This window comes from Trachypithecus francoisi, unplaced genomic scaffold (assembly GCF_009764315.1).
Source record: "Trachypithecus francoisi isolate TF-2019V2 unplaced genomic scaffold, Tfra_2.0 Lachesis_group13, whole genome shotgun sequence".
NCBI lineage: Eukaryota > Metazoa > Chordata > Mammalia > Primates > Cercopithecidae > Trachypithecus > Trachypithecus francoisi.
In genome coordinates, this window is record NW_022681458.1 from 71,572,188 (window position 1) to 71,585,677 (window position 13,490).

The 13,490-nt window shown below is 41.1% G+C and overlaps 1 protein-coding gene across 1 annotated transcript; it reads right to left on the reverse strand.

Moving 5' to 3' along the window:
- Positions 1-8,881: 8,881 nt before the first annotated feature.
- Positions 8,882-11,975, reverse strand: LOC117094201 (myosin-IIIb-like). The gene is made up of 4 exons (XM_033229407.1): positions 11,936-11,975; positions 11,415-11,521; positions 10,996-11,042; positions 8,882-10,167 (listed from the first exon to the last, which is right to left on the reverse strand). Exons 1-4 carry the CDS (start codon positions 11,973-11,975, stop codon positions 10,029-10,031), a joined length of 333 nt encoding a protein of 110 aa, XP_033085298.1. The 3' UTR covers positions 8,882-10,028.
- Between the last annotated feature and the right edge of the window lie 1,515 nt (positions 11,976-13,490).

Sequence of the window (13,490 nt, forward strand, 5' to 3'; positions counted from 1 at the left end):
TGATCCTGACTTACTCATGCCCCCAGGAAATATGACTATATTACTATTTTATGGAGGAAGGAAATATTATCCTGGGCCTCAAATTATCTTTACAAATAACTTTGCAAATGCAATTTCCAGCATGCAATAAACAAATAACCAAGAAAGTAAGAAAACATGAATAAGAACCACATTATCGTAAAAATGGCAAAAAACAAAGGAAGAGAAAACCTTAAAAGCAGGAAAGAAGACTGATTATCTTCAAAGGAACAACAACTTGACTCACAGCTGACCTTTCAGCAGAAACAACAAGAACTAGAAGATAATGAAGTACCACCTTTAAGGTGCTAGAAGAAAATCACCACCAACATAGAATTCTGTACCCACCAAACCTGTCTTTCAAGAATGACAGGGAAATAAAGACATTTTCTGTTAAATGAAAACTCACAGCAGCAGATTCACACTAAAGGAAACACTGAAGAGGGTTCTTTAGGCAGAAGAAAATCGATCCCAGAATAGCAGGTCAGAGATGTGAGAAGAAAAGAAGAATAATGTAAACAATAATAATAATGTCTTATGTGACTTGCAATAGCTACAAAATTAAATATACCACAACAGTGGCAAAATAAGAAGGAATATACACATTATATTGTGTGTGTGTATATATATGAACACACATATATGAACACACACACAGAAATATAGTGTTTTGAAGTCCTTGAATTCTGGAATTGTCTAGGTAGAGAGTAAAAACACAAATATTAGATGATTATTATTGGATTACTATTATTGGATAAGTTAAGGATGCATACTGTAATTTCTTGGGTAGCCACAAGAGAATGATAAAAGAGTTTATATGTACCCATATTATATTTTTAAATGTATTATAGTTTTATATGTATTCTAGTTTTAAAATGTATTAAAATTTTGACAAAAATTGGCTGGGCACTGTGGCTTATCCCTGTAAACCCGTGTAATCCCAGCACTTTGAGAGAATGAGAGGAAAAGGATTATTTGAGCCAGGAGTTCAAGACCAGCCTGGGCAACAAAGTGAGAGTCCTGTCTCTACACACACACAGACACACACACGTGCGTGTATGCACACAATTAGCTGGGTGCAGTGGCATGTGCCTATAGTCCCACCTGCTTAGGAGGCTGAGGCAGGAGGATCTCTCAGCCCAAGGGTTTGAGGCTGCAGTGAGCTGTGATTGCACCACTGCACTCCAGCTATAAAGTCTATAAAACAAATTTCAGACTTGAAATCATTATTGAATTGTTCTCTGTTCATAATATGAGTAACTAGAACTCAATGACAAAAAATAAGTGACAATCAGCATCACAAATGATAAAGAAGATCTTATAATAGGTTGTACAATATTAAAAATATCTAGCCCTGTGATTTGGTTTGATTAAAAGAAAGTGGTGGAATTGTCAGTGTAGTACTTCTGAGATTCAAGAGACCTCTCTCTCCCCCCTCCCTTCTTGGAGGCTCTGCCACTGCCACTGAGAATAATAGCAACTTGGAGCTTGAGACCCTGTAGAAAAGAACTAAGTTAGGCCGGGCGCGGTGGCTCAAGCCTGTAATCCCAGCACTTTGGGAGGCCGAGACGGGCGGATCACGAGGTCAGGAGATCGAGACCATCCTGGCTAACACGGTGAAACCCCGTCTCTACTAAAAATACAAAAACTAGCCGGGCGAGGTGGCTGGCGCCTGTAGTCCCAGCTACTCAGGAGGCTGAGGCAGGAGAATGGCGTAAACCTGGGAGACGGAGCTTGCAGTGAGCTGAGATCCGGCCACTGCACTCCAGTCCGGGCAACAGAGCGAGACTCCGCCTCAAAAAAAAAAAAAAAAAAAAAAAAAAAAAAAAAAAAAAGAACTAAGTTAGCCCAGCTGTCTCTGCTGTGGTCCCAAGTATGTGAGAAACCCAGCCAAAATCAACAAAGCTGCTAGGCTCACTTGTAGCTAATTGCAGATGCAGAAGTGAACCCTGGCAAGACTAGCTCAAATCAGTAGAAGTACTCAGCCAACCCCTAGACTTGTGAGAAATATGTAGTTGTTTTGGGTAATGTAGTGATAGGTAAATGATACAGGCAATAAGTCAAGAAAAACGTATAAAGATTGAAAAGAAAAAAAATCTATAGTTATTTGCAGATAGTAAAATTGTATAGACAGAAAATCCAAAGGTATCCATAGATAGATTATTGGAATTAATGAGTAAATTTAGCAAAGTTGTGGATCTCAAATGCTAAAAATCAACCGCATTTCCATATAACAGAAACAAATAGAAAATAACTAAAAAACCTTTCAAATAACATCAAATCATATGTGGCACATAGAAATAAAACTAATAAAATCTGTGCCAAAATTCTCATGTAGAATTATAAATCATTGGCTGGATATGGTGGCTCATGCCTGTAATTCCAGCACTTTGGGAGGCAGAGGTGGGTGGATTGCTTGAGTTTAGCAGTTTAAGACCAGCCTGGGCAATGTGGCAAAACCCTGTCTCTACTAAAAACACAAAAAATTAGCCAGGCCTGGTGGCACGTGCCTGTAATCCCAGTTACTCAGGAGGCTGAGGTAGGAGAATAGCTTGAACCCAGGAGGCAGAGGTTGCAGTGAGCTGAGATCGTGCCAACGCACTCCAGCCTAGGTGACAGAGCGAGACTCTGTCTCCAAAAAAAAAAAAAAAAAAAAAAGTATAAATCATTAGAGACCAAAAGGAATAAATAACTAAATAAATGGAAGAACATACCACATTTATGGATTGAAAAAGTCAATATTGGGGCCGGGCGCGGTGGCTCAAGCCTGTAATCCCAGCACTTTGGGAGGCCGAGACGGGCGGATCACGAGGTCAGGAGATCAAGACCATCCTGGCTAATACGGTGAAACCCTGTCTCTACTTAAAAATACAAAAAACTAGCCGGGCGACGAGGCGGGCGCCTGTAGTCCCAGCTACTCGGGAGGCTGAGGCAGGAGAATGGCGTAAACCCGGGAGGCGGAGCTTGCAGTGAGCTGAGATCCGGCCACTGTACTCCAGCCTGGGTGGCAGAGCAAGACTCCATCTCAAAAAAAAAAAAAAAAAAAAGAAAAAGTCAATATTGTAAACATGACGATTCCTTTCAAATTCCCTTATAAATTCAAGATAATTCGAAAGAAATCCCAATAGTTTTAACATTATTAGTATTATTTAGAGACACAGTCTCATTCTGTCACTCAGGCTGGAGTGTAGTGTACAACCCAGAGCTCACTGCAGACTTGACTTCCTGGGTTCAAATGATCCTCCCACCTCAGCCTCCCAAGTAGCTAGGACTACAGGTGCATACTACCATGCCTGGCTAATTGAAACAATTTTTTTTGGCTGGGTGCCGTGGCTCACACCTGTAATCCCAGCACTTTGGGAGGCCGATGTGGGAGGATCACAAGGTTAGGAGTTCGAGACCAGCCTGGCCAACATGGAGAAACCCCATCTCTACTAAAAATGCAAAAATTAGCCAGGTATGCTGGCGAGCACCTGTAATCCCAGCTACTCGAGAGGCTAAGGCAGGAGAATTGCTCGAACCTGGGAGGCAGAGGTTGCAGTGGGCTGAGACTGTGCTACTGTATTCCAGCCTGGGTGACAGAGCAAGACTCTGTCTCAAAAAAAAAAAAAAAAAGACACTTTTTTTTTTTTTTTTTTTGTAGAGATGGGGTCTCACTATGTTGCCCATGGTGGTCTCCAACTCCTGGCCTGAAGGGATCCATACTCTGTCGGGCTAATTTAAAAAATTTATTTTTGTAGAGATGGGGGTCTCACTATGTTGCCCAGGGTAGTCTCCAACTCCTGGCCTGAAGAGATCCTCCTGCCTTGGCCTTAGGGATTACAGGCATGAGCCACCATGCCTGGCCCTCCAACAGCTTTTGTTTTTCTGAGGTTGACTGATACCATCACGTACACAGGGCTGAGATTAACGGGAAGCTTCTCTTGGAGAAGAAAAACAATGTTGGAGGACATCTGTTGCCATATACTGAAGCCTATTATAAAGGTATAGTATTGAAGACAAGGAAAAACAAATAATGAACAGAATAGAGAACCTGGAAACAGACCCGTGAACACTTGACTTACATAAATGGTAGTATTTTAGAGCAGTACGAAAATAATGGCCTTTTTATTAAATGGGGCTGAGACAATTGAATAACCCTATAGAAAACATGAAAATTGATCTTCACTGCACACCATTCACAAAAGCAGTTCTGGGTGGGTTGAGGAGCTAAATGTGAAAGGCAAAACAATAATGCTTCCAGGAGATTCTAAAAGCAAATATTTCTGTGGCCTTGGGGTAGGAAAAGTTTTTTGTTGTTTTTTGTTTGTTTGTTTGTTCTCTGTCACCCAGGCTGGAGTGCAGTGGTGCAATCACAGTTCATTGCAGCCTTTATCTCCTGGGGCTCAAGCAGTCCTCCCACCTTAGCCTCCCGATTAGCCGGGGCTACAGGTACATGCCATCACACCGAGCTAATTTTTGTAGTTTTGGTGGAGACTGGGTTTTGCCACGTTACCCAGTCTAGTCTCGAGCTCCTGAGCTTAAGCAATCTGCCCACCTTGGCCTCTTGAAGTGCTGGAATTATAGGCATGAGCCACCAGATTTCTTAACAGACCATAAAAACGCACTAATCAAAAAGGAAAAGCTGGGTGACAAAATAATCTGTACAACAAGCCCCCATGACATGAGTTTACCTATGTTACAAAACTGCTCGTGTATCCCAGAACGTAAAATAAAAGTTAAGAAAAAGGAAAAGATTGATAAATTATACCACATTAAAACTATATACTTTTTTCTCATCAAAGGCACTTTAAAAGAATGAAAGGGTAAGCTGCCTAGTGGAGAAAATATTTGCAACACATATAACTGACATATAATATGTTTCTTCACATTAAAAGAAAAAAATGGTTAAACTAATTCAAAATGGTCATGTTATAAAAGTTATCTAAGTTGGGCACAAAATACATAAAATGTGCCCAGTATCATTAATGAGGGATATATAAGCTATAATCGCAGTGAGATTCTGGGATTCAGCACCCCATCAGAGTCCCCAGGTGACAGGCGAAGAGTTGGCAAAAGTTGGTGAGAATGCAGAACAACGGGAGCTCTTTTATACCACTAATAGGATTGTAAATTGGTATGACTACTTTGGAAAACAGTTTGGCATTCTGTACTGAAGTAAAGATATGTATACCTTATGACACTGCAACTCTTGTCTTAGGTATACAGCCAACAGAAAAGTATGCAAAAATAGACAGCAAGAGATAGATACAATAATGTTCATAGCAGCAGTTTCTAAAATAGCCCCAAATTGGAAACAATTCATATTTGTCCATTAAAAGAATGACTGGCCGGGCACGGTGGCTCACACCTGTAATTCCAGCACTTTGGGAGGCTGAGGCTGGCGGAGCACCTGAGGTCAGGAGTTCGAGACCAGCCTGGCCAACATGGTGAAACTCGATCTCTACTAAAAATACAAAAATTAGCCAGGCGTGGTGGCAGGCGACTGTAATCCCAGCTACTTGGGAGGCTGAGGCAGGAGAATCGCTTGAACCCAGGAGGCGGAGGTTGCAGTCAGCCGAGATCGTACCACTGCACTCCAGCCAAGGTGACAGAGTGAGACTTGGTCTCAAAAAAAAAAAAAAAGGTAGAATGACTACATCAATTATGTCATATTCTTCTATTAGAATACTACAAAGACATGAAAATAAGCAAACTACATTTACATTCCATGACATAGATGAACCTTGCAAATACAACATTGAATGAAACAAGACCTAAAAAATTATTTACTGTAGCATTCCATTTATATAAAGTTCTCCAAACCTATTTATGAGGCAAAACCTAACTATACCGTTTTGGAATGCATGTAAGTATAAAACTATACAGAAAATCAAGGAAGTATTTACCAGTAAAGTAATGAGAATGTTTATCTTTGGGGAGGCACAGACAGGAGCGGTAATTGGGAAGAGCCTGGAGAGAGGCTTCCTGTTAGGTGCTAACAATGCTCTGTTCTAGATGGGAGGATGGGATGGTTACATGGGCGTTGACTTTCTGATAATTTATTGAGCTGAATCTTCTGATTTGTGCTCTTTTCTGGATATGTATTATATTTGAAAAGAAAGTTTGGCCAGGTGCAGTGGCTCACACCTGTAATTCCAACACTTTGGGAAGCTAAGGTAGGTGGATTGCTTGAGATCAGGAGTTTGAGACCAGCCTGGGCAACATGGCAAAAACCCATCTCTACTAAAAATAGAAAAACTAGCTGGGTGTGGTGGTATATGGCTGTAATCCCAGCTACTCAGGAGGCTGAGGCACAATAATTGCTTGAACCCCGGGAGGCAGAGGTTGCAGTGAGCTGTGATTGTGCCACTGCACTGCAGTTGGAGTGACAGAGCAAGAATCTGTCTCAAAAAAAAAAAAAAGAAAAGAAAAAGTTTTTTAAAAAGTGGATGAAGGCATAATATCTGCAAATGACCAAAATGGAAGAAGCAGCAGCTCAGAATATGAACACTAAATGTCTGCAGTGGAACTTTTAAAAAATGTTCTACTCCCAGAATCATTTATGTTTGCCTTGACATTATTGCTCAGTCTGCTGGTTTTCTTATTTTATTTATTTTTATTTTTTTTTGAGACGGAGTCTCGCTCTGTCGCCAGGCTGGAGTACAGTGGCGCGATCTTGGCTCGCTGCAACCTCCGCCTCCCGAGTTCAAGCGATTCTCCTGCTTCAGCCTCCCAAGTAGCTGGGATTACAGGCATGTGCCACCATGCCTGGCTAGTTTTGTATTTTCAGTAGAAACGGGGTTTCTCCATGTTGGTCAGGCTGGTCTCGAACTCCCGACCTCGGGTGATCTGCCTGCCTTGGCCTCCCAAAGTGCTGGGATTACAGGCCTGAGCCACTGTGCCAGGCCAAATCTACATTTTTCATAAGGGGGAGATTAAATATTGTCTAAAATGACAAATCAAGAAGATAGAAGCAAATTATTCAGAGGCACGCTAGCAACCATTAGAGGAATTAGAAATAATTTTAAACAATGATTGCTTCCTGGAGAGATGCACATGGAGAAGACAACTGCTCTCCACTATAAACCCTCTGGACTATTTGATTTTTGTCATGTGCATATTACTTTGATAAATCTAATGAAAGTTACAAGATTCCAGGTTGCATCATTCTCATCTACTTGCTTTAAGAATTGCTTTTTGAGGCAGGGTGCGGTGGCTCATGCCTGTAATCCCAGCACTTTTGGAGGCCGAGGTGGGCGGATCACCTGAGGTCGGGAGTTCGAGACCAGCTTGGTCAACATGGAGAAACCCTGTTTCTACTAAAAATGCAAAATTAGCCGGGCGTAGTGGCACATGCCTGTAATCCCAGCTACTAGGGAGGCTGACGCAGGAGACTCACTTGAATCCGGGAGGTGGAGGTTGCAGTGAGCCAAGATCGCACCATTGCACTCCAGCCTGGGCAACAAGAGCAAAACTCCGTCTCAAAAAAAAAAAAAAAAAAAAAAAAAGCTTTTTGAGTTTGTGGCACTGTGACTAGCCCAAGAATAATGTCTACAGTCTGTTTTCTCTATACTGTTAATTAAAAGTGAACATCATTTCTAAAGTACTCTTAGGAGTACAGCTGTATTAACGACTTAACTATGCAGAGCTTCTGGATTATGATTCCACAGTTACTTCTGTTTTCTTTTTAAATTTATTTATAGATATATTTAAATGAGAAACAAGCCAGGTTTAGAATTACATTGTGCATGGACAAGCAGGGAGTTATGAACATTTCCATTCAACAATTTGAAAAGCAGCAATATTATCAAACCAAAAGTAGACAATCAATGATAAAAGTGAAATTTCCAAAAGCACTCATATATTAATAGTAACATGAAAAATTTATATATTCTACGCATTATGTTTTAAACAATAAAATAAAATGTATCTGCATTTTTTCCTGCTCTACTTATCTTATAAACATTACCTTTTGGGTGAAGTTCAGCTATTGAAAAATTGGCTATATTTATTTCTTTTTCTTGTAAAATTACAATTTCTGAGATCTTTAAATGCCTCATTTCATTATTTATCTCCATAAAAGGCCTATTAATGTGTTCCCTTTCAAAACTCTGATGAGATTTTCTTCAAGGTTATTTCTCTCAAAATTTAGGTATTTTCTTACATACTATCTTTTTTTTTTTTTTTTTTTTTTTTTTGAGACAGAGTCTTGCCCTGTTGCCCAGGCTGGAGTGCAGTGGCGTGCTCTCAGCTGACTACAACCTCCGCCTCCTGGGTTCAAGCAATTCTCCTGCCTCAGCCTCCTGAGTAGTTGGGATTACAGACACACGCCACCATGCCGGGGTAATTTTTGTATTTTTTTTTTTTTTTTTTTTAGTAGAGATGGGGTTTCACCATGTTGGTCAGGCTGGTCTCAAACTCCTGACCTCAGGATCCACCCATCTTGGCCTCCCAAAGTGCTGGGATTACAGGCCTGAGCCACTGCACCCAGCTTTTCTTGCATACTATCTACTACATATCTTTGAGTAAAAAAAATATTAACATCTGTTCTAGCCGGGTGCGGTGGCTCAAGCCTGTAATCCCAGCACTTTGGGAGGCCGAGACGGGCAGATCACGAGGTCAGGAGATCGAGACCATCCTGGCTAAAACAGTGAAACCCTGTCTCTACTAAAAAATACAAAAAATTAGCCGGGCGAGGTGGTGGGCGCCTGTAGTCCCAGCTACTCGGGAGGCTGAGGCAGGAGAATGGCGTGAACCCGGGAGGCAGAGCTTGCAGTGAGCTGAGATCCGGCCACTGCACTCCAGCCTGGGCGACAGAGCGAGACTCCATCTCAAAAAAAAAAAAAAAAAAAAAAGAACATCTGTTCTAGAGAAAGGGTGTTATAGGGCTTCTTTGTTTTTGATTACATCACACAGCAATTTTGTCATGTTTTATATAAAGTACATGCTCAAAAAAGTTTGTCATATTGAATCATATTGAGTATTGTATTATCTAACATCATTACAATAGAATTATCCAAAACATAGTGAAAAATCAGAGATTATAGTGTACAAAAGTGATTAATCATATGTAACATACAATTGAAAGTAACGTTCCTGTCAGATATGCTTGTGTAACTTAGTTAAGTCTCTCCACATAGTCTACATTCACTAGGTATCCCCTCTGCCAGGCCCTGTGCTAGGCTCTGTGCACACAAAGATGGACAATATCAGGTCCTTCCACTGTAGCCACTGAGAGCCTCATGGAGTTATTTGACCAGTGAATGGAGAGTTACAGAATAAAGTGACCTGGACTTTCCGTGTCACCAAAGTGACAGGTCCAAACTTTCCCACTCACTCCTTTCTTTTCACTACCAAAGTAGTGTGGGTGTCTTGGCAAGGTGAAATAAAGAGGCAAAGGCTTTCTCAGCATAATAATTAACAAGAGAGGGGTTAAGAAAGCTGAAAGATTTAGGCCTCTCTGCCTAAACACAGGCAATTATCCTGTCCTAGGAGATCTTGGGGCCAATCCTCCAGGATGGGGCACTCAGCAATGGAGCCCTGACTCTGGTGGAGGTAGGAATGATAGAAAAGCCCAGCAAAGGTGGGAGGGTGGAGAAGAGTGCAGGTAAGGGACTCCTGGGTCTCCACTGGGGCAGATTCTGAATGGATTGAAAAGTAACTTGATAGGAAAAAATCAAGAAATATTATCAGTGTCCATGATTAGACTGTGGTGAGACTGTCCGTTATCTTCCTAGACGCTGGGGGCATGAATGGCTGTTTATACTGTTGTAAAGGTGTTCTCAGTGACCCACAGGGACTCATGGGATGGGAAAGGAAGGGAGCGCCCAGCTCAGGCTGCACAACAGATGTTGGAGAGTGGTAGAGATAGGATAAGATGTTTTGGAATCTGCAAGTTGTTCGGTAAGGCTCAGGCATGGACCATACGGCCAAAGAAGCTGACCCCATGTCAGTGCTTACTAATGCAAAGACAGTCGATTACCATGAATGTTACTACTCTGGACAGATTTGGGGTTAGGAAGTACAATTCAATGTTGAGTAAAAGAGTCTCCTTTTGAGGATGAAGAAAAAAAGGAAGGGTGGGCTGAGTTGTTCTCCTCAGGGATGCAGTCCACTGGTGACAGAGATTTGTAATATTCATCTTCTCCATCAAGTACTTTGATTTGGCTGCAACAAAGAAAACAACAGGATTTTCAACAAAAAAAGAAAACAAATGTTACAATCATCACTGGGGCAGCTAAAGTCATGTGAGTAGCTGGAACAGTGTTGGGTTCCAACACTGAAGGGGAAGGACAGCTTAGGTGGTTCAGGGTCTCCCAGTACAGAGGTACCAGGGTCTGATCTATGAAGCCCTTCACCTTTGGGTCACGCACTGATAATGGGTCCAGTTTTGTGGTGTCTGGAAGTTGTGGTCATATTGCAACTTGATTTATGCAATTGAACTCTCTGTCTCCATCTGGTTCCCTCTAGATGAGAAAGTTTTCCTTCTGACCTCCTCCAATTCTCTAATTATTACCGTTATATACTTCATTGCTATTCTCAGTTGAGATGCTAACAATCAAATGAATGACAAATTCCTTACTATCCTCTGTCTAACCAGTGGGGCATGTTTCTCTTTGTGCATGTTTTAAGGCCCAGGGGTAGGATAATGTGGAGGAAGTGGCCTATTTGTATTTCGTAGAGTGCTCTTATTTGTGGAAGGAGAGTTTTATATAACCCACTACATGTCTCTAATTATGAAGAAAGTACAATTCCCCGGAATAATTATGGGAAATAACATTTGCCCTTAGGTGACAATTTCAACCTTTTTGGATAGAATAGATTTAAGTTTTGTATACTTGCTACTGTGAAAAGTAATTTCCAATGTCAAGAAGAGTGGCAATATCTGGACTGCATATTTTTAAAAGCCTCTCTGGAAAGTTTTGCATTTTCTGTAATATCACAAAGGACCCCTTCTGTTTACAGTTGCTTAGAACTAAGAAGACAGATATTTACCCAAGTTTTCTTGGCTTCCTCTTGCTCCCTTGATATTCTAAAGTTCCCTGTGGAGAGGGCCAAGAACACACAGTCAAAGCAAAGCAGCAAGTCGTTAATTTTTAATTCAAAGTGATTTTGTGTTGAATGCAAGCAGATGCTGATAATATCAGAAGTCACAGCATAATTTTTTTGATCAAAGGACTCAAGTGAGCCTGATGAAGCATGCATCTTGCTCGTCTTTGATAAACCACATCAATTATTCACCGTGAAGGCAGACATCCTGACATGAAAGCAACAGATAAAGAGCCTAAGCACATGTTCAAGACGAGAGCATGAGGGTGGGGGTGGGGCTGCAGGGGCTGGAACAGGTAGTAATAACAGAATTATTAACTGGAAACAAAGCCAGTGAAACAGCTTTATGGCCACTTTGAACTCACATTTAACTGGTTATAGTACATAGTGTCCTCAGGGCTACTCAGCATTTTGGGCTGCTGACATCGTCGGCGAGGTGTTCGTTGCTTCTGTGCGAGACCATTTTCTGAACCTGAAAAAAGATAGCAAAACTTTGCTGTAAACTGTCCCAGGTGTTGGGAAAATTAAGTGAAAAATGGCTCTTCACATAAACGCACTTAGTAGAAACTGTATCCTATTTTAGTGGGCATATTAAAAGCTTTGCTAATGTTAGGAGAAATGCCAGCCTAAAAAATACACACAGATTGCTAAGTGTAAACAAGGGCCACTGTCCGTAACTTCGCATTCAGCTTTCTGATCTGAATCAGCGGTCCGGGGTGACAGAAAGCAAGCTGGTGTTTCCACATTGGTGAAGTATAAGTTGGTGGTCAGCCTTTATAGAGTAGGGTGCCCTTAGTGGGATGACTGTTAGGGCAACCAAAGCAATCTGGGATGGTTTGCACCACATCCTGCAGTGAGAGTTCAAAAACATCTGGAGCACACATACTCTTGGGGAGATGAGAAGCAAACCTTTTGGTGGGATACATTTTGGGGGGGGGAAATGGCTTGAGCTAAAATTTACTGAAAGGCTTTGAACAATACCACTGATGCATGCAGTTTCTGGAGGTAGTGTAAAAGAGAAGGAGAAAGGATGACTGCATGATTACATGAAGCAGTCTCTCCTTGTTTGTCCTGATTTCAGAACCCTGGACCAAGAGCACATTGGACATTAAGAAACCAATGGAGTCAGAAGAAGTCACAATTCATTTCCCTTCCAAGCAAATGATTTTACGGATCTACTGTCCTTTTGGCTCTATATCTGAATCAGGATTCAGCAGTTCTAATTTCCTGGCAACACACACACACACACACCCCTGTTGTAGAATATTGTCCATGAATATTGTTGTTTAGAGAAAACATCACTATCCTGGAGGACAGAGTGTTTATTATAAGCTATTCATTAAAAAGAGTTGGGGATTTTACTTGGAATCATACTTTAACTTCACCAGAGATTTCCACACTTTAAAAAAAATTCTGGGGGAATTTTAAAAGTAGAGAGTGACTTAGCAAGGTCCATTATTAATAGCAAAATATCTGTTCCCTAAGTACAAAGTTTTGTATCTTGATTTTTCTTGAGTTGGGACACAGCTATATTTGGACAAGACTATCAGAACCCAGCCTGGCCAACATGGTGAAACTCCATCTCTACTAAAAATAAAAAAATAAGCTGGGCATGGCGGCAGGTGCCTGTAGTCCTAGCTGCTCGAGAGGCTGAGGCAGGAGACTTGCTTGAACCCGGGAGATGTTGCAGTGAGCTGAGACTGCGCCACTGCACTCCAGCCTGGGTGACAGAGTGAGAGACTGTCTCAAAAAAAAAAAAAAAAAAAAAAAAGAGACTATCAGATCTATCCATTCAGAATATCCATTTTTTTTTTTTCCCCCAGAAAAGGAACTGAGGCCCATAAAATTGAACGGCTCATCTCAGATCAAGTGGCCAGGTGGTACCCAACCCTAGGTTTCTTACTTCTTGTTCCAATAGGTTTTTTTTTTAATTTTTTTTACGCTATAGCATATGATCCTTTTTTTTTTTTTTTGAGATAGTCTCGTTGTTGTCCAGGCTGGAGTGCAGTGGTGAGATCTCTACTCACTGTAACTTCTGCCTCCCAGGTTCAAGCTATTCTCCTGCTTCAGCCTCCCAAGTACAGGTGTGCACCACCACACCCAGCAAATTTTTGTATTTTTTTTGTAGCGATGGGGTTTCATCATGTTGGCCAGGCTGGTCTCGAACTCCTAGCCTCAAGTGATCTGCCGTCCTCGGCCTCCTAAAGTGGTGGGATTACAGGCATGAGACATTGCACCCAGCTTATAGGATATTGTCTTTCTTAAGGAGAAACATTTTTTAAAGTCAAAGGTCTAAGTAAAAGTAAGCTCAATGAAAGCAAATATATAATATATAATATGATATACTATATATAACATGCTATATATATATACTATATTATCTATAAAATGTGATATATACTATTATCTATAATATGCTATATATACTATATATTATCTAC

Coding starts and splice junctions, on each gene's coding strand:
- LOC117094201 (XM_033229407.1), bottom strand. CDS start 11,975: ATGTATCCCACCAAAAGGTTTGCTTCTCATCTCCCCAAGA. Junction 11,522..11,935: donor TGCTTCTCATCTCCCCAAGA/GTATGTGTGCTC, acceptor ATCTTTTTTCAG/GTTCAGAAAATGGTCTCGCA. Junction 10,168..10,995: donor AGGAAGCCAAGAAAACTTGG/GTAAATATCTGT, acceptor TCTTTGTTGCAG/CCAAATCAAAGTACTTGATG.